Source organism: Anguilla anguilla, chromosome 1, assembly GCF_013347855.1.
Source record: "Anguilla anguilla isolate fAngAng1 chromosome 1, fAngAng1.pri, whole genome shotgun sequence".
Taxonomy (NCBI): Eukaryota; Metazoa; Chordata; class Actinopteri; order Anguilliformes; family Anguillidae; genus Anguilla; species Anguilla anguilla.
This window is the reverse complement of record NC_049201.1, coordinates 73,061,348-73,088,824: the sequence shown is the minus strand read 5'-3', so window position 1 is coordinate 73,088,824 and position 27,477 is coordinate 73,061,348. Positions and strand designations below refer to the sequence as shown.

At 50.0% G+C, this 27,477-nt stretch overlaps 1 protein-coding gene across 7 annotated transcripts in view; it reads right to left on the bottom strand.

Moving 5' to 3' along the window:
- grik5 (glutamate receptor, ionotropic, kainate 5) overlaps positions 1–27,477 on the bottom strand; it is a 56,059-nt gene that overhangs the window by 7,097 nt on the left and 21,485 nt on the right. For 6 of the 7 annotated variants that reach the window (XM_035412459.1, XM_035412487.1, XM_035412513.1 and 3 more), the window contains 16 exons: positions 12,519–12,677; positions 11,952–12,116; positions 11,528–11,625; positions 11,119–11,284; positions 9,140–9,318; positions 8,387–8,440; positions 7,698–7,859; positions 6,543–6,695; positions 5,270–5,374; positions 4,984–5,091; positions 4,650–4,853; positions 3,531–3,644; positions 3,174–3,283; positions 2,367–2,540; positions 965–1,130; positions 42–267 (listed from right to left, as the gene is read on the bottom strand). In XM_035412459.1, the coding sequence (XP_035268350.1) occupies positions 42–267; positions 965–1,130; positions 2,367–2,540; positions 3,174–3,283; positions 3,531–3,644; positions 4,650–4,853; positions 4,984–5,091; positions 5,270–5,374; positions 6,543–6,695; positions 7,698–7,859; positions 8,387–8,440; positions 9,140–9,318; positions 11,119–11,284; positions 11,528–11,625; positions 11,952–12,116; positions 12,519–12,627 (2,293 nt within the window). In that variant the 5' untranslated portion in view covers positions 12,628–12,677. Of the gene's footprint in view, positions 1–41; positions 268–964; positions 1,131–2,366; positions 2,541–3,173; positions 3,284–3,530; positions 3,645–4,649; positions 4,854–4,983; positions 5,092–5,269; positions 5,375–6,542; positions 6,696–7,697; positions 7,860–8,386; positions 8,441–9,139; positions 9,319–11,118; positions 11,285–11,527; positions 11,626–11,951; positions 12,117–12,518; positions 12,681–27,477 lie in introns of all 7 variants that reach the window. The other variant, XM_035412468.1, reaches the window with a different exon arrangement.

Genomic DNA, 27,477 nt, shown 5'->3' with positions numbered 1-27,477 from the left:
GAAACCCCGCCCCCCCCCCTCTCCCCGCACTCCCCGCTCACCGAGCGGCATGCCGATGCCGTAGCCCTTGGTGTCCAGCAGGCCGCCGATCTGGGTGAGGTTGCAGTTGAGCCGGCGGTGGTACTCGTTCATGGTGCTCTCCAGCAGGAAGGCGTACTTGGAGTTGAGCACACGGGCGATGCCCTCCTCCGTGCTCTTCACAAACACGCTGGGCTGCTTGGAGTGCATGTAGTTCCACATGCGCTGGTAGGTCTGGTACCGCGAGTTCTGGAGGAAGTGGGGGGGGGGGGGGCGGGGGGTGGAGGAGAGAGAGAAAGGGAAACAGTTAAGAGAGGTTGAAGAGAGGTTGTGTGGCTGCGGGTGGGGGTGGGGGTGGGGTAGGGGTGGTGATTTATGAGCACAATCATCGGCGGCATCATTACCACATTAATCACCGTTACTAAGTCAAGCACAAACAATGCGGGGCCGCACAGAGCTGCCGGCGGGGAGAATCCAGGAAATTATGCATCCGCGGAGCAGAAACAATCGCACACACCCAGCGCATTACGATTCCCTCAACAGGGCGAGACGGGAGAGAGACAAAGACATAACATAACGGGCCCCCCCCCCCGACTTGGGCGTCCCTCGCACGCCGACGAGCGCAGATGCCGAGGGGGTTCACGTGCGGCTACTTATGGCGACGCGAACGAACGACGAGCCCGCAGGCGAGCGGCGGAACTCCGACGCGCCCCCGAACACATGGCAGAAACAGCCACGTACCCCCCCCCCCCCCCCCCCGTTCGCTCGCAACCACGGAAACGCGCCACAGAGTGACCCGCGCGACACGGAATGAAGGCTCGCACCCGTGGACGGGCACACGTACGGGCCGAGCCGCCACAAGGGCACCTGTACGCCAGGCAAAGTCAGAACAGCGGCCTCAGACATGCGGACGCACAGCCCGAGCTCCTGCTGGACCGGGCCGTACCATGAAGAAGGTCATGGTGCTCCCCCCGTGGATGGTGCCGTACTCGATGTTGGTTTGGTCCGCCAGGTCGTCCGGCGACTCGATGGGCACCTCCATCCTCTGCACAGTGAGGAAGGCCGCCAGGTTGGCCGTGTAGGAGGAGATGATGATGAGGGTGAAGGCCCACCTGGAAGAGAGGGACGAGGCTCACAGCTCAAGCACAGTGCAGCCCACCCCATTAAGCAAAATCCAGAGTCTAGACATCTAGGGGGAGTGGAAAGCTTGATAGATGTTTTGACATAAACAGACTATGTTAACCCCAATATAACTTGTTTTACATGGACTCAGACTTGTTACATCCCAAAGCAAGAATACTTTCACTTTTCAGCCAAATTTAGCCAAGTTTTCACCTGAATGCCTACATGGGGTTTTCACCACAAAAATGTCCACCGGAACCTGAGAGAGAGACTGCCCAGGGCAGCGATGACAACGTGACAACACACGGCTTGGGAATGCAGTCGCTTTTAGCCAAGCGGCGAAGAAAAGGAGCATAAACTAAACTAACTAAAGTGCATTTGCCACGGCTAAAGCCACCAGGTGAGCAAGAGCGGAATACAGCCACAATCAAATCAGCGCTATCAGTTTCTAATTATGATCGCGCATCATTCCGCATCCCACTCTGCATAATTCAGACTGACGGTGCATAATTCATGAAGGAGGGCTCGCTAGCACTGGCATCGAATAAATAAAACATTAATACATTTGCAACCGTTAATAGTAATGAATTTTAAACACCAAACAACCAAGATATTTACCGATGTACACAATGTCAGGCTTTCAATATCGTCTGTCTGATGTTCAGTATGAAATATGTAACAGTCAATAAAACATGTGCTGAGCTTGATGGTGTATGGTAGATTTGCCCATGCTTGGTTTCATCAGCTATCCACCAGGATTCAGGTATTCCAGGATGACCAACAAAAAGGAGTCTGTAGGCTAACTACGGTACTGTATGCATGTCAGGAATGTTTATAATCACACACCATCCCCGATGACTGACTGAACAAATGAATGAATGAATGAATTAATTAATTAATTAATTAATTAATTAATTAATTAATGAAAACTTGATGCAAGGGGGAGAGAGAAAGGGGCTTCACACAGCAAACTCAACAGAAGAAAGGGCACGAAAAGGAAAGTCCAACAGACAGACAGACAGACAGACACATGGATTCACAACCGCATTCCCACTCCTCCCCAGGTTGATCTGCACCATCCCACTGTGCCCCACCCCACCACGCCTCAACCAACCCTGCCCTGCCCACCACCCGCCCCACCCCCATCACCCCTCTTGCCACTCCGCCCACCCCCCTCCCCGCCCCCCCCCCCCCCCCCCCCCCCCCCCCCCAGGTCGCGCACTCACCAGACCCCGCTGACGCACCGGGTGGACAGGGCCCGGGGCATGATCTCGGAGCCCTGCTGCATGAAGCCCCCGATGGGGAACCACAGGCTGTTCCCCAGGGTGTACTGGTTCTCCAGCACGTCCCGCCGCTCCCGCAGGCAGGGGTGCGGGTTGTACCACTCGTACGGGCTGAGCCTGGGAGAGGGGGGGACAGGGACCAGAACGTCAGCCTCCAAACCGCCACACGGTGGCAGTGTGGCGCTCCCACGTATGCCACATGCCCAACATTCACATTTCTGTCGTATGCAAGCGTGGAACTATCTGGGCGGCAGTGCAATGGGTAAGGAACTGGTCTTGTAACCTAAAGGTCACAGGTTTGATTCCTGGGTGGGACACTGCCGTTGTACCCTTCAGAAATGTATTCAGCAAGGTACTTAACCTGCATTGCTTCAGTATATATCCAGCTGTGTAAGTGGATGCAATGTAAAAAAAAATTTAAAAAGTTGTGTAAGTCGCTCTGGATAAGAGCGTCTGCTAAACGCCTGTAATGTAATGTAATGTATCTGTCTACAGAGCCGAGGTGTGTTTGAATTCAAACAGAGCGGAAGAGCAATGTGCCTGTCCCAGTATTTCATTATTGTTAGCCTGTTGCTTAATACAGGTTTGTACAAAATTTAATTGCAGGGGGGGTGTATGTACATGCGTGTGCTATGCGTGACAGTGTAGCTCAACGGTGCTACAGGTGCGTACAGGTGAGTGTCAGTGGCTCTGACCTCGAGCGTTTGCGAGGCCACAGGGCCCGGTTTGTCTACACGGTGTGACCCTTACCTGGCGGCCAGGAAGAGCACGCAGCTGACAGCCAGGTAGGCCAGAAGCATGAAGAGCCACACGGCGGGGGAGAAGGGGTCCAGGAAGGAGAAGTATCCTGGCTTCCGCCCCTGAGAACACAGGCAGTTGCAGTTCACTACTTGGCCACAAGGGCGCAGTAGTCGACACTGCATCTCGGCATCAGCGTTAAGCTGATAAGCTGAGCCTGCAGGTTTACCAGCACAATCCGCGCTTTCATTCTATAACTAACATTTGACCTAACACAATCTCGTGAAACCCTTGCACTCCCTCTCTTTTTGTTCCCCCTCTTCTCTCTCTCTCTCTTTCTAGCTCTCTCTCTCTCTTTCTCTCTCTTACCAGTTGGACTCTGTATAAGATGCTGATGCCAAGGTTCATGAAGGGCTTTGAAAAGTCGATGACTTTCTCCCTCTCTGATGTAATGGTGAATCCAGCCACAGCCAAATCCGCCTTCTGCAGGAGAGACAGACATAGTGTGAGAGAAAGAAAGAAAGAAAGATAGAGAGTGAAAGAAAGAAACAAGAAGAAAAGAAGTAGTAGAGAAGGGAGGAGAATGCACAGAACAGAAGTAGAGGAGGGAGGGGGTAAGAAAAGAAAAGACAGAGCAGGAGTGTTGTCATTGCGCTTCAGCTGAGAGTTGCATTTGTCGAACAACACCCCTGATGCCTCTCATATACTTTAATCACGGTGTAATTGATTAACAGGGGGAGGCAATTACCCGTTTTCCTCTGGCTTGCAGCTTACCGGGAGAGGGAACACGGTGCGAGAGGGAGAGTGAGAGAGAGAGAGAGAGAGAGAGGGGGAGGGAGAGAGAGAGAGAGAGAGAGGGGGGGAGGGAGAGAGAGAGAGAGGGGGAGAGAGAGAGAGAGAGAGAGAGAGAGAGAGAGGGGGGGGAGGGAGAGAGAGAGAGGGGGGGAGGGAGAGAGAGCGAGAGAGAGAGAGAGAGCGGGGGGGGGGAGAGAGAGAGAGGGGGAGAGAGAGAGAGAGAGAGAGAGAGAGGGGGGGAGGGGGGAGAGAGAGAGAGAGAGGGGGGGAGGGAGAGAGAGAGGGGGAGAGGGAGAGAGAGAGAGAGAGGGGGAGGGAGACAGAGAGAGAGAGAGGGGGAGGGAGAGAGAGAGAGAGAGAGAGAGAGAGGGGAGAGAGAGAGAGTGAGTGAGAGAGAGGGGGAGAGAGAGAGAGAGAGGGGGAGGGAGACAGAGAGAGAGAGAGGGGGAGAGAGAGAGAAAGAGAGAGACGGGGCGTGCGAGCGGGCGTGCCGACGCGCCGGCGCCACAGGGGGGCGCCACGGCGCCATAATGGAAGTTCGGGGGCTGCGAAATGAGCTACCGAGCTCCGCTCATTACCCGGCTAGAGAGTCCACCGCGTGCATCCCACGCGTTCGTCTCCGCCAAGTTCCCGCTGGCTTCGGGGGGGTGGGGGGGGGGGGGGGGGGAGTGGAACAGCGCGGCGGTTAATTACCCTGTTAATGAGCTCCCCGACCATCCCGGTCCAGGACCCGTTAGGCTCCGGAGCGCCGTACAGCCCGTCGTCCACCAGTTTGATCCGGAATGAGAACTTGAGCATGTCGGCCAGCTCCTTCAGCATGTCCACGCAGAAGCCCTCGTACTGGTCGTTGCCCCGGAGGTCCTGGTAGTTGCCCCTGCGCATCACGTAGGGGTTCTCCTGTGGGTGGGCACACAACGAGCACAGGCGTTTGTAGACGCTCCCTGGGTTCGGCTGAGGTGAGGGCAAGAGGCCCCTCCCCTTAGGCCTGTCCTCACCAACATGGCCGCCATTGGTAGCCAACCCTTACCAATATGGTGGTGACAATGAGGGTCTTGTTGGCCAGGGTCTCCGACACATTGATGTCCAGCGTTGTGGAGTTCATCGCCAGCGTGTTGTTGGAGTACCAGATGCCAATCTAAAACAGGAAGGGGGAGGAGAGTTTAGAGGAATTCATGTAAGAAAGCTGGTCTAACAAACGAACAGAAGTCACCTGACAATCCCAGCTATCTATTTCATACACTTCTGTCATGTAAACAGCTGCCATTTCTGTTCCACCCCACACCAGCCTTCTGTGACCTCCTACGACCTCTGACCTCTTTGTGGCCTCCTCTGTGTTTCTCAAGGATCCGGAGGGTGTAGTTGGTCCTCTGGCCTTTACTGTTGAACTCCACTCGCCCTGTCAAACCATCGTACTCCACCTTTGAACGAGAGAGAGGGAAAGAGAGAGAGAGATTTGTTGGACACCACACTATAGTGACGCGGACGGACTGATAGAGCAGGGAAAGACTGACAGACATTCCGAGAAAACTGAGGGAATACAAGAGACTTTCTCTCTACCTTGCATCAATGTCAAGTTTTCATTCATTCATTCATTCATTCATTCATTCATTCATTCATTCATTTACTCACTTAGTCACTCAGTCATCAGGGATGATGATGTTATTATAAACATTCCAGACATGCATACAGTACCCTAGAAACAGAACGGATGGAGGGAAAACTCAAAACATACAGAAGAGAATGCTTAAAAAAAAATGCAAAGAGGTGGAGAAGCCACAGCAAGCTCTGAAAAACACAGGATGGAAAACAGGGGAACTCGGGCGAGCAGACTCCCAATCTGAGAGGAGACAAAGAGAAATGGATAGAGAAAAACAGATGAGTAAAGCTGCCGATTGACAGGGAGATAGGGGTGACAGAGAGAGATACGGAGAGACTTTAGAGACAACAAGCGCAGCCGCTGGTGAAACGGGGAGATGCAGTGAAAGCTGATGCCTGTAACAAGGAGTCAGCAGACTTGAAGCACAAACAGAGACAGGGAGACACAGAGAGCCGGAGTAGCACAAACAGAGCAGTCAGAGACTGAGTCAGACACACACACACACACGCACACACACACACACGCACGCACACGCATACACACACACACACACACATGCACGCATGCACACGCACACACACACACACACACGCACACACATGCACGCACGCACACACAGGTTCATTATCAACAGACAGCACACCAGCACTAACCATGAGTGCCAGACACAGTCAGACACACCAGTGCTGAACACCTGTTTCACATCCACTGACACAGTCAAAACACAGAACTGACCAGCCGCACCAGATAGACTCAACATCTCTCTCACAGACACACCAGTACAGTACTGACCGACCCTTTCAGACAGACTCACAGACTCAACAGCTCTCTCACAGACACACCAGTACAGTACTGACCGACCCCTTCAGACGGGCTCACAGACTCAACAGCTCTCTCACAAACACACCAGTACCTACTGACCGACCCTTTCAAGACTCACGGAAACAGACGGATGGCAGAACTGACCCCCGCAGAGCAGCGGCACTCACCATGCGCAGGTAGTTCATCAGGCTGGTGCCGTGCTGCCAGATCTGGGGGGAGGTGCAGCTGAGGGGCTTCACGCCGATCTCCTGGCTGCGGTTCAGCTCCCTGACCGCGCCCACCACCACGTGCACCGCGTCAAACATCAGGGCGGAGGACAGCTACGGGGGCGAGGGGAGGGGAGGGGGGGGGACAGCACAGCGGTGACATCTCCGAGCTGCACAACTGGGGGGGGCGTTTCAGCCGCGACTTTGCAGATACCGGGAATAATGTAGCAGAGGTGAGGGTGTGAATGGATGAGTGTGCAGGTAGGAGACTTCATGAGTGGGTCAGTGATTAAGTGAATGAGTGCTTGAGAGAGTCAATGAGTGAGTGAGTGAGTGAGTGAGTGAATGAGTAAATGAGTAGGTGAGTGACAGAGGGAGAGAATGACTGAATGAATGCACAGATGAGCAGGTTAGTGCATAAATGAGTGAGGGAGTTATTAAGTAAATATGTGGGTGAGATAGTGAATGACTGAGTGATTAAGTGTGCAAATGATATAAGTACGTGAAAAAATTAATGAACACATTGAAACACTGAATACAATTTAATGAAATGAATCAAGTAGTTTGAGTTATAAGTCATTATTTACATGAGTAGTGCAACTTAACCTGTTCTCGTATTAGTTTTTAAGTGAAACCTTTTTTTACCCTTTTAAATTGGGTTATTAGTCGCTATAACTCAAGAGTAAAAAAGTAAAAAGAGTTTTAAAAGATTTCACTTAAACATTAAAACTTGGATTTAAATGGACTGTGAGCAGGTGAGCGAGTAAGTAAGTGAGTGAGTGAGTGAGTGAGTGAATGAGAGTGTAAGTGAATGAGTGAGCAGGTGAGTGAGTGAGTGAATGAGAGTTTAAGTGAATGAGTGAGCAGGTGAGTGAGTGAGTGAGTGTGTAAGTGAATGAGAGTGTAAGTGAATGAGTGAATGAGTGAGTGAGTGAGTGAGTGAATGAGTGAGTGAGCGAGTGAGTGAGTGAATGAGTGTGTAAGTCAGTGAGTGAGTGAGTGAGTGAGTGTGTGAGTGAGTGAGTGAATGAGAGTGTAAGTGAATGAGTGAGCAGGTGAGTGAGTGAGTGTGTGAGTGAGTGAGTGGAAAAGTAGGGTGCAGCAGATGGTACTAACCGCTGGTCCAGGGTAGGGGCTGAGGTCACAGCCCTCCCTCCAGGACAGATTGAGACTCCTGATAAACTCCAGGTAGAACGGGTGGCTGGTGTTGAACATGGAGAAGCCCACGATGTTGGATTGCTCATCTACAATGTCATCTAACCTGAGAAGGGGGAAGTCCTACGGGAGAAGCATAAAGAGACATAAGGAGAGAGAGAGTGTGTGAGAGAGTGAGAGAGAGAATGAGAGAGACAGACACAGAGGGAGAGAGAGAGAGACAGCTGGCTAAATCTAGTTGTTTAACCCACGGAATGATGGGAACTGAGGATATTCTTCACTTCATTGCATGCATGCGATACTACAAAATGTATGCATTACTATTACTATGCCACACACTGAAATTACAAGGCAGGTGACTGAAAAAGCAAAGCATATCCAAATACAAAAGGGTGGGGGGGGGGGGGGCTGGGTCACAACTTTGTATAAAACCGCGAATCCTCTCCTCCATTTCACTCTCTCCTATCTGTATCTCTTTCTCATTTTCTCCGCCTGTCCCCTCATTTCTCCCACTGCCACGGCCGGGCCCGTGTAATGCATCTTTAATAAAAAGTGACAAATGGCCCCGTCATTAGCCGCCGCCGAGGTCCTCGCGCCTCGGAGCAGGTGCAGACGGGGACGTGGCGCGGGTGGGCGGCGGGGACTCTCACCATGGTGGTGAGGATGTACTTGTAAAACGCTGATGTCATCCCCAACTCTGAAGCCTGAGGGACAGAGAGATAGAGAGAGACAGAGAGAGAGAGAGAGAGGGAGAGGGGGGGGGGGGGGGTGTGAGAGAGAGACCGATTTCAGCCAATTACTCCAATTACGCTCACGGGTGACCTTTCTGTGCGAGGCGGATAAAAGCGCAGGACTCCGCTCATTTTCGCGTTTCGCAGACGGGCGGCCAGCGCGCTCCTCGCCTCACGGGCGCGTCGCGTTAAAAGGTCTCCGCTGCTAAACGAGCGTTGAAGCCTCCGCCCGCGTCCCGGGCACCACCGAGAGGGGCCTCGGTTTTGGGCAAACGTCCGCCCGTTCGCCGCCGTGCGCTAACCGCCCGCCCTGTGCGCGGCGCTAGGCGGTGGCGTCGCCGCACGAGCGAAACCGGGGGAAATATTCGGCGGGTTTACATCAAAAGAGGCGACTGCCACGCCGATCCGGTTATTCGCCACGTTCCGTAGCCGCACAAAAGGGTGAATTTTCACTCCAGATCACAGTGTGTGAGACAGAAGGTGGCTTCAGCGAGACTCCCCGACCTGCCCGCATTGTAGACAGCAGTGGTGCAGGCAGCAGCTGTTGTCTTGGCACCAGGAAGAAAGAAGGCAGCGAGGAGGAGGGTTGGGGAGGAGGGGAGGGGGGGGGGGGTGGTGAGGGCGGGGGCAGGGTCGGGTAGGGAGGATGGGAGGGGGGGGGGCGAGGCTGACCTTTTTGAGGATGAGATAGGAGATGGAGGCGTTGGCGTCGATGATGATGGTGGCCACCTTGTCGTCGCGGATCTCCTTCAGCAAGGGGGTGGGGTCCAGGCTGTCGTCCAGCATCCTGATGGACAGCGTCTCCCTGGAGATGAGGAAGCGTCGCACCAGCTCCTCCAATCGCAGCAGGCCTGGTTGGGGGGGGGATGGGGGTGGGGGGAGTTAGAGAGCGCGCTCTTTAATTAAGCAGCGTAAATGAACTGACATGTAAATAAGACACCTGGCCTCTCGAGGGGCCCGGGCGACGGGGGGGGAGGGGGCGCCCCGTTTCACGGAGAGGGAGCCCGTCGGCAGCGCGGTAATCACCCCCCCCCGGCCGACCCAAAAAAAAAAAAAGTTTAATTACTTTCAGGCTGAAAAAGAAAAAAAAAATCAATGTTCTTTTTCCAGCCGAATCCGTCCAATAGGAGCGCGGAATGAAATCAAAGCACTGTGACCCCGTGCTTCTCCAGAGGAGGAAACCTGTGATAACTCCTGTGACAAAAGCTGACAAGTGCCGAGACAATCCTTAGTTGGAAAACTTTGTCCGGCAAGCTGACAGGGCCCTTAATCTTGTGCCAAAACAGCACAGGCATTGAACATCTCCAGGAGGGGCCCATCCTGCCGCCATTCGGCCCTGGCCTGCAATGCCGAGGGTGGGCCAGTTCTGACTCCGGGGTAGGTCAGGGTTTTTCCACAGAAAGCCCTTTTATCCAGTTGAACTCATCACACATTCGAGTGGACTAATTGCACTACGTCACCGTCGGCCATTTTGCATGACCTCACGACGGCTGTGCTCGGCGCCATCGAAACACCGATCCGAGGGGCCAGTTAATTTGTCCCTGATCCAAACGCCAACCGTCAACGCGCAGACAAGTTCTGACTTCAGGTCGAAGGACTTTTCTGTACTCAGTGCTTCAGATCGGGAGGAGCGAATTAACAAATAAATTAACTCTGGTCATTAATTCGTCGAGGAAGAAGAATTTAATCACCGCGAAACGTTAAAAGTTAAGCCCCGAAATATCTTAAGCCGTCGTTCCCACTAAGGAGCGTACGTCGCCTTGGCTGGATTCTTCGAATCCCCTTGAGTCCCGACTCCAACAGGACACGCTTAGCACCGCCAGTCCAAAATCATAAAGTCAAAATCCAGACTGATTAAAGCAGGCACTGTCTGCCCCTGCAGCGAGGCAGCCGATTAACAGATCACAGAAAACAAGCATCCCCGCTGTCATGGCAACCGCTTTCCTCAGCCGACACACTGGCGGCGAGGGCAAAGCCGCCGCGCGCTCTCCAGCCTACACATCCAGATTTAGCCTCACCTGCAACATGAACAAAAATCCCCTCAGCACTGTTCCATCCCTCCCAGCCAGCTCCCTCAAACCCCTCACCCCTGGAAAAAAGCACCGGGGGGGGGCTCGTATTTAATGAGTGTACATTTAACCAATGAGGGTAGGGTTCGGTTCCCAGCCCGTCTCCGAGCCGTTCAAAATATCTGACACTGCTCACCAGTGCCCCCGCATAGGAACTCTGAGGCCAGCCTGATTGACGCCTGTTATTTTTATCCTCCAGACCAGCTCAAGTCCTCCTCCTCCCCTTCATGGTAATGCAGCATTAAGTGCAGTGCGCTCCACGCAGGGAGACGTTCGATTTCACCCGAATGCCGGACCAGTGAACCCAAGACTGCCGCAACCACAGCCTCTCAAGCCGGTTCACTCGGCGTGACCGCGTCCGCGGGTAACCCAACGGTTCATGCGGGGAACCCAACGGTTCACGCGGGGAACCCAACGGTTCACGCGGGGAACCCAACGCGTCACGCGGGTAACCCAACGCATCAGTGGGTAACCCAACACATCACGCGGTTAACCCAACGCGCCACACGGGTAACTCAACGCGTCACGCGGCGGAACCCAGCGCGTCACGCGGGCGGGCGACGGGCGGACGAACGGACTCACACTCGGCCTTGGCGCAGACCAGACTGGCAGATGGATAGCTGAAGGAGCGCAGGATGGCCCCCACGGCCAGGCTGAGGTCCTCGTTGCTGGGGTACAGGCTGACGGAGGCGAAGCGCAGGTACGGAAGCCTGGGGGTCTCCTCGGGCCCGATCTTAACGTGGGGAATCTGAGGGGGGGGGGGGGGGAGACAATGAGCAGAGAACGGCGAGGACGTGAGAACGAGGAGGAGCAGAAGTCGAGGATAAAAAAACAGGTGGCGGTTGCAGAAAGAGTCGGACGAAGGGAGAAGAGCCCCCCATGGGGGAAGACAAACAGCGCTACGCGAAGGCGAGCGACAGCTCAATTTAAGACGAGCAGCGCGAGCGGACGAATGGCGGAGTGCCATCGCTGGGACAGGCGGGCTCCTCACCTCCTTCTCCCCGCAGATGTGACTGACGGTCGAGCCGGAGGCGGGGCTGGAGGCGGGGCCTATCACTGAGACCACGCCCTTTGGTAATATCTGACACACTGAGGGAGGAAGCCAGACAGCAAAATGGTCAATCGCCGTTTCATATCCTATCACGTCTGTGTAAGCCATTCTTGATAAATGTGATTGCAATGTTACTGTACCTCCAATGCATATGATCAGTCACACTGATACAGCGTAGAACTGATATATAAAAGCATACTGAATGTACACTGTATCTACAGCCATGACTGTAACTGAGCTATCTGTGTAAAAAAAAATAATAATAATGTTCTGCAATAAAAATACATCCTTGACTCATGGTGTGTAGCGAGCGTAAAGTGGGTGTACGCTGTGAGCACGGACGGAGCAGGAGAGGGGCACTCACTGGTGTCAGTGGTCTCGTACTGCGAGTCTCTCTGCAGCTCGAAGATGTCCACTTCAACGCGGGCCATCGCCGGGCCCTCCATCATGCTGTTGATGTTCTCGCGGGCCAGAGCGAGAGCGTGCCGCTCGCCTCGCCCACACACCGATTGGTCATCCAGGATGGCCGCTAGGGAAAGAGAGAGGGAGAGACAGGGAGCGCACGCACGCACGCACGCACGCACGCACACCAACACCATCAGATTAAGAGAGAGAAAGAAACAGACCAGGACACAAACACATCCACACGCACAAACACACACATACAAACAAATATGCACGCACAAATACACACCCATGCACACACACAAACACACACATGCACACACAGAAATACACACACACGCACACACACACACACACCAACACCATCCGATTAAGAGAGCGAAAGAAACAGTTAGCGACACACACACACCTGCACACACAAACACACGTATGCACACACACACAAACACACGCACACATACAGAGGGCGGCACGCACAGGTGCGTGGGTGTGCGTGTGCATGGACGCATGGCGTCATGTGACTTACCCATTCTGACCGAGGACAGCACGGGCGCCTGGCTGCAGGAGGACGGGGCCACGGTCAGTAACGGCAAGACGAAGCGAATCGACAGCAGCAGCGCTGGCAGAGCCGGCATCTTCTACTGCTCCTCATGGAGAACGGTCTTCTGGCTGCCTGTTCCGCCCCCTACTGGGCGGGAGGACCCATCACACCACCGCCACTACTCAATGAACCATTCACCGTGAATTTCACTCAATCCATGCAGTCCAGAAACATACATCGAAAAATACCCAGGCAACAGTGATGTGGCTACTAGGATGGCCACTCAGAGCCAGCTGTCTGAGCCTCATATAGACTGCCGGTGCTGGAACAAACTGAGAAATGCCCCGAGCCGGAAGCACAGATCAAGACAGAAACTGACAAGTGGCTAAAAAAAATTTTTTTTTTAAAAGACCAGCGTTGCACAGGTATGAGTCAGCGTGCGGACCGCCAGTCTGTGAGACAGTTATGGCCTGATTTTAACCTTTAGCCTCTTATCTCAGGACAGGCGGCCCGGCAGCGGAAGAGTTACAGCCCCTCTGTTACAGACCTCTCACCCCCGACCTTTTCACATAGGCCCAGATTGACCGCTTTCATATGACCCCGGGGAATAAAGAACACTATCTCCCTTCCTCTTTCTCTCCATCACTCTGTCTCTCTTCTTCATGCTCTCTCTCTCTCTCTCTCTCTAGTATCAGTGTCCTTGTTTGTCATTGCGTGGGTGCATGATGTCATTCTAGGTCGCCATTTTGTTTACATACGTAGATTTTCCGATAGAGGAAAAGTGACTAATGAAATTGTGTGTACATTTGATTGAAATCACATCTGAGGTCCAATGTATTATAATGAACAAAAACTGAGATAAAAAAAATCACTTGGGGACTGTAGATAAGAGAATATGTATATAATTCCTACAGCTGCACACATTTTCCTGACTCGTTACCAACTCTCTAGCTAAAGATACAATAAAACTGTGTGATGGCCGGTATCGATCAAGTGTAAATAAACGGTGGACCCCCAGGTACAGTCAATCAAACCAATGGCCAACAGTTGATGTGTGGGGCGTGTACACTGTGTCCCACAAAAAGCATGTGATTGGCTATTACTGGGGGTGCAGATTACCTCTGATTGGCCAAGACCTAAAATTACCATCAATGACAAATGCAGCCTGTGCTATATCACCATCACTCACCGCTACTGACAACCCTAGGCGGGGGGGGGGGGGGGGGGGGGGGGGGGGGGGGCGGGGATTAGTATGAGCCTCAAAACATTTTTGTTTCCAAAACGCTCTAATGAACACAGAGTTGGAAATTCGAGGACAACAGAGTCTGAGGGGGCACGAACATTCACAAGTGAGCTCCGGGGTAAGGACACATAGGGTACGTCTCTGAGTGTGGTCTGTCTGACAGACAGGGGGGAAAGGAGGGAGGGAGGGAGGGAGGGAGGGAGGGAGGCACAGAGATAAACAGAGAGCCAGAAAGAGAGAGAGGGAGGGAGGGAGAGGACACAGCCAAAAAAAAGGCATTTGAAAACATTAGTTCAACAGCGGGAGAGCATTAGCCATCTATTCAGTGTAAATTCTGTCCGTGGCCTGTTGTGCTGCCATCTCTCTTTTCTGGGATACAGCCTGTTGGTACCGGGACATGGACACAGCTGCTCTGGCCATTGTTGCATAAGCTTTTTGCGGCACTTAAATTTTGTTCCCCACTGTAAGTCACCCTGGGGGCTGGCACTGGTGAAGTATATAAATACCCAAGCAAAATATAATCACAAGTGTGTGTGTGTGTGTGCGCGTTTCTGTCTGTGACTGGCTATGTCAGAGACTTGGCAGCCCATTTGCAGCGTCTGCACAGTCTCTATTATGTGAGAGAAAAGCATAAAATCTGTGCTCTTAATTATCTACAGGGAAAAGGAGAGGGACAAGGAGAGGGAGACAGACAGAGAGAGAGAGAGAGAGAGAGAAATGTATACAGTCTGAAGCCTCAGGCACTGATTCAGAGAAAGAGAGATATAGAGAAAGAAGGGGGAGAAAGGGAAGACAGAGGATTAGAAAAAGGAAGACAGACTGTGTGAAAAGAGGAGGCAGTAGAGAGGGGGAAGGATTTTGAGTTATGAGTGACAGAATGCATTGTGGATAGGTGGGTATTGGGAGGTGGTGTTGGTTGTGTGTGGGGGGGGAGGTGTCACAAACAATTCATTTGTTTTTATGCAGAACAAGAAAATCTGACAGCAATAATAACATAAATATGAATCATCCCTGTAATTCAATTTTAGGCTGGAACAGCCTGAATATTTGGGGATTTAAGAGTCGTTCCGCCAAGCGTTCAACCATTATGTGAAAGGGTTCTTTTATGCGCTATAATTAATAGCCATTGTTCGCTGACGAATACGTCTTTAACAGCGAGAGGCTTCCGGGAAGATCGCTGCATTCCACGCTTGCCTTGAGACAATTAGGGTGGACTCTAGTGGGCTGACTTGAGCGTCAGTGGGGAGAGCCGGCTGGGATCCTGCTAACCTTCTTGTTTCTCAGCAGGATTATTTCGAGTGTTCAATAAACTTCAAACCTGCATGCTTGCGTAGCGTGCGCGTCTCCGAGTGTATTGACTCAGAAACAAACAAACTTCTTCTCTTTCTCTTCCTCCTTCTCCTCCTCTCTCTCTTCATCTCTTTCTACCTCTGTCTCCCTCTTTCAGGATTGTGGTTATAAAGGGAGGCAGAGGTGCTAGCAACACATATAAGGTCTATTTCACTTCGCTGTTTAACACCCTTGAAACGGCATTCACAAGTGGAAATGAAGAGACAGACACATGAACTGTACGTACCCGAAGAGCGACACACAATCTCACACCTTTGCTAATGTGTGTTTGCACATATTGCATTCACTAGGGACACCACTTCTTATCAGTGGTTTTTTTTCTCTAAGGGTTTACAAACAGAAAACAAAACTGTTTGTTTTTTTTTCCCTCAAAGCACTGTGGGTTGATTTTGAAACATGCTCCCACATAATGACAGAAATGACAAATGTCTCTGCCATTTGGAAATCGTTGTATTAGAGGGGGCATTTTCTCAAATGTCTTCCAACTGGCAGTACTTCTAGCTTTCAACATAGCAGTAACTCAATCAAAGGAAAAAAATAACAACCATATAGACATTACATATATCTATATCATGCACACCTCAAATAATAAATAAACACACGCGCAGTCAAAATGACTCGAATGGCATTTACTCTCTCTCGCTCTCTCTCTCTGTCTCCTCTGTTCTCTCTGCCTCTCATTGTCAGATTCTGCTGCCGTGGCAACGGGAGAAAGAGCGAGAGTGAGAGCAAGAGAGCTGCAGAGCAGGTAAATGAGAGATCAGAGTGTCAGAACCCAGCGGTGGTGGGAAGCAGTGAATTGGGGCTGTGCCTGTACTGCGTGTCTGTTGCATAATTCCGTAACCCACGGCATGAAGCTAAAAATGGTCAACTCGAGCAATCGCGCCGTTTGAAATAACGGAAGAAGCCAAGGGCAGAAGAACGCTAAAGCAGTATTTGTGCGGGCACCGTGCATGTTCGGTGCGCGTATTTTCAGGCACGCATCCGAGTTACGGCGTTCACGTCTGAATGCGGCTTTGCGGATGACCTAACGCTGAAGTTTCCGTGTCTGATTGTCGCACACGCATAAAGCGAACATCAACCTTGACTTCACGAGTCTAAAGAGCTCCGTCCACGCATATACTACCATTTTGTATCCACTACGCGTCAGAAATTTAGCTTTTAGCTTTGCCAAAACATTCCCTGTGAGCACTGCAGACTAAGGGCATGGCGAATGCAAATTCTTTCAGTTTATGAGATTGTGAAGCCTATTGAAGAAATCATATCTAGGCCTACGATATGAATGACTCTAGAGAGGATGTAATGCAACAGAGATTCAAACATATACAAACCACCCACGTGTAGACATGTGTAATTGAATGCGTAGCACATAGCAGAATGCATTTTAAATTCAATATCATGCTGTGCTGTAGTTAATAATAGGAAATTCATATAAATCAGGTTCCTGGGGTTAAAATGTGTATTATCCTACCTGGGTTTTGTCATTATGTTGATGCCCATATGTTAATAGGAATATTTAAATAAACGAATGACTGAATATTTAATTAATTTCAAACATTCATTAGAAGATTAGCATATCCTTGTTTCATAGTTCAATGAATCAGTTGAATATATGCATATTGCATCTGTGAGTGTGTGTGTGTTTTGAACAGTGAAATTGTGTGTCACCTTAAGATTTTAAGCATGCACGTAAATCTCTGTGAAGTATACATGTGGTATTTGGTGTTCAATACATTTGAGCCCCGGACGTCTTCTCCCCCCTCCCCACCCCACCCCACCCCACCACACCCATCACAGTCGTCTTATACTCTGCCTGTCAGCAACTGCGCAACCAATAACATACACCAAATGTGTACAGCAATCTGAAAGAGTGAGGGAAGAGGGGAACAGAATGGGGGAAAGGGGAAGCGCATGAGAGGCAAAAGCGGGAAAATATATGTGAAGTGCTAAACAGGAAGCACATATAAAGTCTGAACGTAGAGATATAAACAGAGAGGAGGAGTGGGAGTGGGAGAGTGGACTACAATGTGGAGTGTAGGAGAGAGAAAGAGAGAGAGAGAGAGGTACAGAGAGAGGAGAGAGGGCGTGGGAGGCAGAGAGTTCTATATTTAATTGCAGGGTTCGGGAATAGGGCGATTGTTCCACTGTACGTGATCACTTCAACATGGCGCGCGCCTTCAGCTTCAAAGCCACGGCTCCGCGCGAAAAGGCACAGGCACGCGGGGGAAGGAAACGCCATGTTTTTGCGCTCGTCGACGTCGGACGCTCCTCGGTCACGAGGGTCGGCATCTGCCTTTAAATTGATAAGACGGACGAGCACGGCCCACGCGCACCGCTAGCGTAAACAGTGGGCACGGTGCCTGAAATCCCTCGCCGTTGCGCGAACCGAGCTCCAGACCCCCCCCCCCAAACGGGGTCCCCGACGCTGGAGACGAGGGGCTCGTCAGACACCCGTTGCTCACTCCAATACGAACGGCCGGCACTTTGAGTTCCAGCTCCTCACTGGCGCACGGACGAAAAAAAACAACCTCACTGAGACTTTGGCCTGGGCCTGTATTCATTATGTATCCTTATCAGAGAAACACTGCTGATCTATTATTGATCCTAATAACAGAAACGAGTGAGGATTTAAACCAGGGAAATCTGTTATTAGGGGGACAAAAATGGCTAAACTGATCCTTGGTATGAATAACATGTTAATATGACGCTTCATTTTTAAAGCACCATGCAAGTACTTACATGGCTTACAGTGCCAACACCCTTTACAATATGCAGTAAATAAACAATAAAAAAGGAAAAAATAAAACAACCAAAGCCAAGACAACGATGAAAAGCACTCAGCATCCCTACTCCGCGATCAGCTCGCCTGTTCTAAGACCCTTTCTGCATAAAGGACCTCGTCCCCTCAGCTCCTGTCGGTTCACTGTTAGCTCTTTGTTAGTTAGCCATAGCTATCATAGCTAATTAGCCTTGTGCTTGTGAAAGGCTAGGGTGGGTGCAGTGGATCCTGTCCTTTCCACGCGGCTGGTAGCGCAGGCAACAGGTGCAGGAGGAGGTCAGAGAGCAGCCATTTGCATTATTCTGGCGTGTCTTCGTCCCGAACGCCCTTTCTGCCAAGGGTCTGGAAGTGCTTTGAAGTGAAGGGGCGATTCGTTCTCTTTGAAGTGCGTTCGTGAAATTTTGTCGGGGTTTATTGAAACGCCGACACTCGACTACGTGCCGCGTTGGTCACGGGCGCGCCGAGACGACACTTTTTATTTCAGAATTCCTGAACGCAGACGACGGAGAGGGCGTCTCATTTTCTGGGTACAGTTCCGTGACAGAATGTTCCAGAGGCTGCAGGGTATCAACCACCAGTCCAAGTATGGTAATAATGGTACCAGTGTCCTACTTTCCCTGACAAAGTCCTTATATGGGAAAAGTAACAATATTGTGACCCTTAATGTAATGCATTATGTACGAACAGTTGATTTTTGCACAAACCCTTCCGGACACAGACAGCGGCTTTGTATTCACACGTCTTCGCTTGGAAGGGCGAGCGTTTCCAGAGTTGCCCCGTGCTGGAAGGACAGACGTTTCTACGGTTTGACTAGAGCGGGGGGTAAGATGATCGAGGCCGGGCTCCGAAGCCACCACCCCGCAGGTGTAACCGGTGGCCTCGGGTTTTGGCTAGCGGGGCGTATTTTTGTGTCGCTAAGCAACGTTTTTGGAATGAGAGCACGCTCCTGTTCTCTCCGGCGAGTCTCGCAGACACATTGAAAACAGTGGAACTGGCAGAATAAGACTGCCAACGAATATCTCTGTTAAAAAAAAAATATTTTTTTTTAAACGTGACACTCACAAGACCTGTGGCGCGCTCACCAAACAATCATGACTGGAATTACATCATGTGACAACTGGAGATCACACAATACCTTTAGAGTAATGGGGGCAAGCGTGATTGGCGTGGTGGTGGCAGGTAACGGCTTCTGCCCTTGAGTGTCACGGCTGCAAGCACTTGTGGGAGGAGCGTTCTGTGATGTTGCGATGGCCATCACTGACATTTGAGGCTGCAATCACTCACTCACTCACTCACTCACTGAGCACTCTCACAAGACTTATATTTATAGGACAGAAATACGAGGATCCGGATACGAGCAACCCTGAAGCCATAACCCGTCTCTAATGATGGTGCTATCTCTCAGATCCACACAGTCAACCCAGCCTTATAGCGAAAGAGCCAAGCAGGGGATTCGTTACATTACAGGAATTAATTAAAACATGAGTACGAACTGCAGTGAGTATGAGTATGTCAAAACAGGTTTAGTAGCCTGCATGCATATTCTTCAAAATGGCAGAAAAGATTCCATTTTAAGAATCTGGCTCTCAACTCTCAACAATTTCACAGTAAGCACACTGTAGAAGGTCTAAGAAAGGATCTAATATATTGTTTTGGCAGAAGATGGTATTGATAACCTATTAGCTATCAAGAAAACCCGGCTACTTACACTAATAAACTAAAATAATGCCATTCATGGTTTATTTTTGTACTCAGTACTCAGACAGTTCTAATGTGTAAAACACCAGTGGAAATACATTTAAATGTAACTGAATGTCTGTTGCTATGTGTATCAAAGGGGAATCTGTTGCCAGGTATTTATCTGAGATAACTTGTTGATATCTGCCAAATGAATATAAGAAGCTGCTCGGCGTTGACGCCGATTTCAAAATGAAGCACATATGCCATGAAAGAAAATCTAGCTGTTTAATCCATATATCAATACCAATCATCTCTCTCCACATTTCAGAATCATATTTGTGCCTTGCTGTCAAAAGCAACCGCTCAACCTCAGGATAATTAATGATTGGTTAATTATCCTGGTTGCTTCCTCGTTTTTGTGTTTTAATAAACGTCTTTTTGATGTAAGCAGACATCTATTCTAGACCATGTCAGCCTCGTGTCTCTGTGAGCCCAACGTTTTGAATAGAGGAGCGGTAGAACACGGCAATAAGGCTGTTTCACAGTATGCCAGAACGCTTTGTTTAGAGTAATCACACATACTCTCGGATGAATTCCCACTTGTACGGTAATTGGCAGTTGAAAACATGTACAGCAATGACAGGGATTAGATGATTTTCCTTCACTGGGACATAGAATCTTACGTTCAAAAAACAATTAGCCAGTCTCACTTTATCTTTCTTCAGTTCTGTCAATCAAATGTATCCTGTTTATCACCTGAAATATAAAATTACTTAGACCATCCCTTTTATCTCTACTGGTAACCATCGATACACATCCTCTAAGATTGCACCCCAGGAGTTTCCTGTTTAATCATCTACGCAGAAATGTTCATTAAAAATACCTCATAATTTGTTGAGTTTTTTTTTTTTTTTTCTCATAGTTTCATAGTGAATAAATATTTGAAAATGCTGAAAATTTTTTTTCATATGAACTATTCCTGTTGTCTGCCACAGTCTCCATTAGCTAGTGCGGTTGCCATATGTCTCACTGTTCATGGCCTCCAACAGCGAGGGAGCCTGATGCATCGTTCTGTCACCATCCTCTACACCATCTGGCACCCCATGGCATGAAGAAAGACCCTACACCCTGGCTGCAGAAGGGCTGTCACTTAAGTGAGACATACATTACTGCCCCTTGCACCTTACGGTACACAAGAAATGAATTTATAAATGCATCCAGGAATTTATCAGGATCACCTTTAGTTGTTCCGTATACACAATAAAACTGGTTGCAAGGCGTTCACCAGCGATCACGCAGGATATAACAGGGACAGTGAACCACATAATGTCGTTACACTACGTAATGAATTCTAAAGTGACGCCTTGGATGAGACATGCCCGCTCAGAATGTCATCACCGTACACCACCTCGCTAATTGCTTTGATCTGTTGGCACCCGACACTGATTGGCTGACACGACATCCTCATATTCTGCCACAGCTCATTTGCGGTGGCAGCAGGGGTTGACGCATTGCGATTCCACAACAGGATCTTGCGCAGGATTTTTCGGTCAGGTCTATGGGTCAGTTTACAGGAAACACCAAACAGGCTGGCTAACTGTGCAAGAGCCGGGAAGTCACACGAAGATTGTAGGTGTGGCTCAGAAGACACAGTGTACCACAGTGTCATTTATTATGTTTGGAACCTGAAAACTTCATATGTTAGCGTGGAAGTCAACTGATGCCACGACAGGCGTATTATAGTCATGCCTGGAAAGAAGTATCTCACATCTTCAAATTATACGTTACCGTGTGAAAATACCAAACTTGATACAGCCTTGATACAAAATGAGAAACGGGGAGTATGATTCTTAGGCACCACGGCACATTATCGCAGACATAACAAAGCGTATTGTAGCAGTGAATGTGTTTGCTGTGAAACCAGTGGTGTGCTCACTGCAAGCCAGAGCATAAAAGCAGAGCACCATGCTAGGCAGGTATGGCATACAAATGCGCAGTAGCTGTAAGAAACAGCAGTGTTTCTGATAGAGGCACAGCCACGCCTTTTCCTGCTGCTGGTAACAACCCCCCCCCCCACCCCCCCACCCCCCAAAAAAAAGGCATGTGCTCAACCTGCAAACACTCGCTAATCTTTCTGCCATCTGGACGGGATTGCAGATGTCTGCCAATGTGTAGCGATAACGTAGCGATCCAGGAGCGGCTCTAGCCTCGCCGTGGCCCCAGGCGAGGCCGTGGACCGGAGTGAGGGGTGAGGGTGGGGGGTGGGTTTCGGTGGGTGCTGGATTCGGGAACCCATTTGCCCCCCCCCCCGCCCCCCCCCCCCCGGATGGATGCCACCTCTAGGCGACAAATGGGATCGGTGCCCTCGCCGTGCCGTGCTGCACATTCGCCGTTCTGGGCGCCTGACGAGCTCGACTGGCTTCCGCCTCTTTCGTGAGCCGCCCCACGCAGCGCCGGGTTATTGTAATCAGTCGCCTGCTTGCGTTAGCACAGCTGGGGGGGAGACGCACAGCCGCCGCGCGGGGGGGGGGAGGGGGGGCCGCTACGCTAAGCGCCGTTTCCATGGTTATGCTCCGACAACGCGCCTGGCCGCTTTGTACTTGAACATCAGCGGCCCGCCCGCTCGCTCGCTCAAACAAAACCCTCGGCAGGGAATCCAAATCCCCACATCGGCGACCGCTCCCGACGCTGCGGGTGCTCCCGGCGACCTCCGATTCTGCCGCGCCTTCCTTCGCATAACGCAGAACGCAGCCTGGGACGTGACGCTATTGCGCGTGTCCATTCACACCTCCGAAAAGTGTGCATGTCATTAAGCTGAGGGGCAAAGGAGGGGAGGGGGGCAAGAGAAGAAGGAGATGAGGAAGACCGGAGGAGGTGGGAAATGAGGAAGGTCGGGTGGGTCGGCTTCATGTGACCATAAATATAGCTGCCTTTGGTGTGCCCCATACCTGGGGGAGGAACTGTGTATGTGTGTGTGTGTGTGTGTGTGTGTGTGTGCATGTGTATATGTGTGTGTGTGTGGGCCTGTGTGTGTGTCTGAGTGCATGTGTATATGTGTGTGTGTGTGTGTGTGTGTGTGTGTGTGTGAATGTGTGTGTGCGCGAGCCTGTGTGTGTGTGTGTGTGTCTGAGTGCATGTGTATATGCGTGTGTGTGTGTGTGTGTGTTAGCCTGTGTGTGTGTGTGTGTGTGCATGTGTATATGTGTGTGTGTATGTGTGTGTGTGCGGGCCTGTGTGTGTGTCTGAGAGCATGTGTATATGTGTGTGTGTGTGTGTGTGTCTGAGTGCATGTGTATATGTGTGTGTGTGTGTGTGTGTGTGTCTGAGTGCATGTGTATGTGTGTGTGTGTGTGTGTGTGTCTGAGTGCATGTGTATATGTGTGTGTATATGTGTGTGTGTGTGTGTGTGTACATATATGCACGCGTGCATGTACCAGCATCTGTGTGCAGTGTCTCTCGGTGCCCTAGTGTATGCGTGTGGGTGTCTGTGTGTGTTCTCCTTTATAAATTCTTTTCTTGCGTTTGCTTCTTGAAGTTCCTTCCTCAAAGCGCGTCACCACAGAACCACGCCACCATGGAATACTACCTCCTCTAATGAGGCTAATGCTCTGACAGCTCGACTTCCTTTCTTCCTTCTTCGTTTGAAAGTTCTGTCATCCCCCCCCCCCTTTGTTGGACCAGAATGAAATGCCATTTGAGAAAAACTGGAATGAATGAAAGGAACAAAAGAGACATCCACTGGAAACCCATGTAAAAAGCTAGCCGGTGTGCCCTGGCTCCATGCCCTTCAGCTGTACGATATTAAATTTATTCACGTTACAGGATAGTGTTGGACTTCCCATGGTACAGAAGGAGAGCAGCAGCCTGTAATAGAGACATAAGACAGGCACTCCCTTACTGGGGGTTAGCGGCTCTCCGGGGATTTGTGCAAGTATCCCAGGGGCTACATAGCAAAATGGAAGAAAAAAAAAACATTTTTCTCTTCTAAAAAATAATACATTTTGTGGGCGCTGTTGTCTGGTTTTAGGCACTGTTCTGGTGTGTGGATAGGCCCCACAGGTTGGTGTCAAATCCGCACTTTGACAGGGCTGACCGTACCCCCGCAGGGCTGCAGGTAACAGGCCGAGGCCTCGCCTGAAGGGAGAGGTTTCAAACGGCAGGACGGCGCAGGCCCTTCGGGCACGGGTGGATTTCGATGTAACGGCGAAACTAGGAGGGGTGGGAAGGTGGGGGTTTGAGATGGCGATTATGGACTACTATGGACCAGAGGGAGATTTGGATCATGAACCCTAGGGGGAGGCGGGTTGTGCATGCCCCTCCAGCCCCCACCCCCCCACCCCCTTAATCTCCACCTGTGCTTTTTGCTTAAATATCCTCATATCAAAAACAACATTTACATTGTACTAAACAGCATGTCCAGTGAAGGGCCATGATTCAGTGATGTCACCGTTCGACCGGCACGGTTTCTTTCTCCCACGGTCCAACGTGCTGAATGGCCAGCCAGTGCACTCACAATGGGGCTGTGCCACATTACTGAGGTTAGGGTCCTCAGCCGCCAAGTGCTCATTTCAGAAAGAGAGCCTGGAGAAAAGGGTTGGGGAACCTCAATCACTCCAAACCCTTATGGGTGAAAAAACTCCTGTGCAAACGGCTGAGGCTTGCACCGAAATAAATGGAACGTGCAGAAATGAAATATGTCATCCGCACATTGCCACACTTCACAATATAATGGCAAATACACAAATTACAACAGCTTTCAGATATTTATATACAGTACATATATTTCAGGGACGGGGTAAAAAGTGCAATACAAATAAACGAATGTATATTGGAATATACACTGGAGCCCAGAAGTATTTGAAGAGTGACATAAATTTAGTTGTTCTGCTATTTGTACATAGTCCCTCCATTTTTGAGGAGCAGAAGTGATGGGACAGCTGGCTGCTCGACTGTTTCTTAGCCAGTTGTGCGCCGTTGCGTCGTTAGTTCATGCATGAGAAAGCTAACGAAATGTCTAGAGTTGATTTTAGGTGTGGCATTTGCTTTTGGAGTCTGTTGCTGTTGACTCTCAACACGGGGGCCAAACAAGTGTCATCGCCAGTAAAGCCGGCCGTCATGAACCTGAAAAATCGATCAGAGACATATTTGGCCGTGTCGAAATGAACTTTTTGTCACGTAGTTTAGGAGTAAGAACACACTAGTGAGATCGGCAATAGCAATCAAACTGGTAGGCCACGAAAGACCACTGTAGCGGATGACAGAGGATTACTTAAATTGTGAAGAAAAACCCATTTTCAACTGGCAAGCAGATCAAGAATGCTCTCAAGGATGTAGTCGCAGATGTGGCAGACTACCATAAAGAGACAACTATGCCAACGTAACTACAAGATGCAAATCACTGTTAAGCCTCAAGAATAGAATGGCAGCACTGACAATGATCCCAAACACACCGCTAAAGCAGCCAAGGAGTTTTTCAGGGCTAAAACCTGGAATGTTCTCGACTGTCAATCACCAAACCTGAACACAAGGCTGAAGGCAAAAAGCCCCGAAACAAACAGAAATGAAGATGGCTGCAGTGCATCACCAGGGAAGATAGCCAGAGTCCGCGATGTCTATGGGTCGCAGACTTCAGGCAGTTGCTAAATACAAAGGATTTGCAACCAAGTACTACATATGGAAACTGTACGATTATGTTATTTTGTCCAATTATGTTTTGTCCCCCTAAAATTGGGGGGAGGGACTATGTATTTGACATTATATTGTCACAGAAGTCCAAATATACAATGATGTAAAACTGTTGTGATTCACAAACATCACACGTTGTATATTCCATTTTCATCAAAGGCTCCCATTACTAGTATCTCCTTCCTTTTTTATGAAGGCAAGGATGAGGATTAGCAGCTACAGAAACCTGCACCAAGCCATCAATTCGCATTGACACCTGTCACGGGTTAAATCCGCCTGTTATCGGTAGGCCTACCTATCCCCGACCAGGGGCGGGGACAGGGGAGAAACCAGGCCCGGGAAGAGACAGATACCCGACGTCACGAAGAAGAAACTGTGACTCAATGGCTTCCCTTTTTTTTTTTTTTTCTACTGCCTCACAGTCACGCCCCGCTGGCGACGAAAAGGACAGCGGCCGTCAGAGGAAATCGCTTCTGCTTCGATTCAGTCCTGTTCGGAGGCGCCTGATTGGCACGGCCGGCCTCTCCTGGAGCGTTGCCACGGCAGTGACAAAGAACATTAAGAACGTTTTGGAGCGAGCGCGAGTTCTCCCGTCAGCAGGGGACAGACAGCCGGGAAAGGCGGGTGAACCGCCGCGGCTAATTGCGCTAGCGAGTATAGCGGCTACACGAGGGTTAAGCGGAGCTGCGTCGGGTGCCTCCTGAGCACTGCCTGAACGCTCGGCTGGTTCACGTCCCCCGAGCTCCGATGTTAATTGCATGTTAAACAGCCAAATTCCGAATTAGGAAAGAGAGGCAAGGGTAGGCGTGGGCTTGCTTATTTATTTATTTATTTATCTAACTATTTATTTATTTCTTTGTTTATTTATTTATTTATTTATTGTTCACTGCACCTGCTGTTGCTCGCTATCTGCAGTTAATTCTATCTGCACCACTGCTCACCTCTACGGAGAGTTTAATAAACTGCACTGTATCAGGTCAATATTGAATCTCTCTCTCACTCTGTGTTCTTTTCTCTCTCTCCCCCCCCCCACCCCGCCGCTTACAACCCCCCCCCCCCCCCCCCCCCACCATCCCCCTCCGCCCCCCTCCCCCTCTCACATCTGTGCCTCCAAACGCAGGTTTCCACCGTCAATATGAAATACTGATATGAGTCAATAAAACTAAAGGTCATAAGGTTCCCTCAGTATTATAAAAACAAATCTAGGACACTGAAAGTCACACAATGGCACAACACTGGAAATGAGCGCTTCCATTCCACTGGGAGTCGGCCAGTAAGCCCATTTAAGCACACCGGCTTTGCTTCACATAAGTTGTTTCTCAAAAAAATAATACACTTAATTAATAGAGATTTCATTTTTAAAATTGTGACTCCCTTGGGATCAAATATGTTTATTAGTCCAATGAATGCTCCCTAGTCCATTGTCAAAACATTCGGGGACAGTGCATCGAGCAGAGAGATGAAGCAAAATACCTGACCGGCGTACGACAATCAAGTAATAAGCAGGGTGACTCCTGAAAAACGGAAATGATCAAAGAACAACCAAACAACGGCTTCATCTCGAAAAGGTCACCATTAGTCAGTCTGGATCTAATAACCCTTCGACCACAGAGAGAGAACATTCCATTCCAGAAACATTAAGCGATGGAATTATTAGATGGCTTGTATACTATCAGTCACGGTTCTTCTGCACATCGTTCTGACACAGAAAAACCCACCCAATATCGTTTTATTCTGTTGATACCAATAAATAATAGTCTTATTATTATGTAATTATAATCTTAACTCAAGAATTATGGGGATATATTTGCACAGTTAAATACAAAAGTATTGAGACAGTGACACAATTTTTGTTGTTTTGGCTCTGCACCCCAGCACACTGAATTTGAAATAAAAACAAAGAATACGAAGTTAAAGTGCAGACTCTCAGCTTTCAGGGTATTTACATCCCGATTGGATGATCCATGTAGGAATTACAGCCCTTTTTCAACACAGTCCCCCATTCCAAGGGAGCAAAATAACTGGAAAATTGAATATTGTCTGAAATAAAGTCATCATATTTAGTACAGTACTTAGTTGCAAATCCTTTTGCTTTTGATGACTGCCAGAAGTCTGTGACCCATAGACATCACAGAAGCTGGGTATCTTCCCTGGCGATGCTCTGCCAGGCCTGTACGGCAGCCATCTTCAGTTCCTGTTTGTTTCTG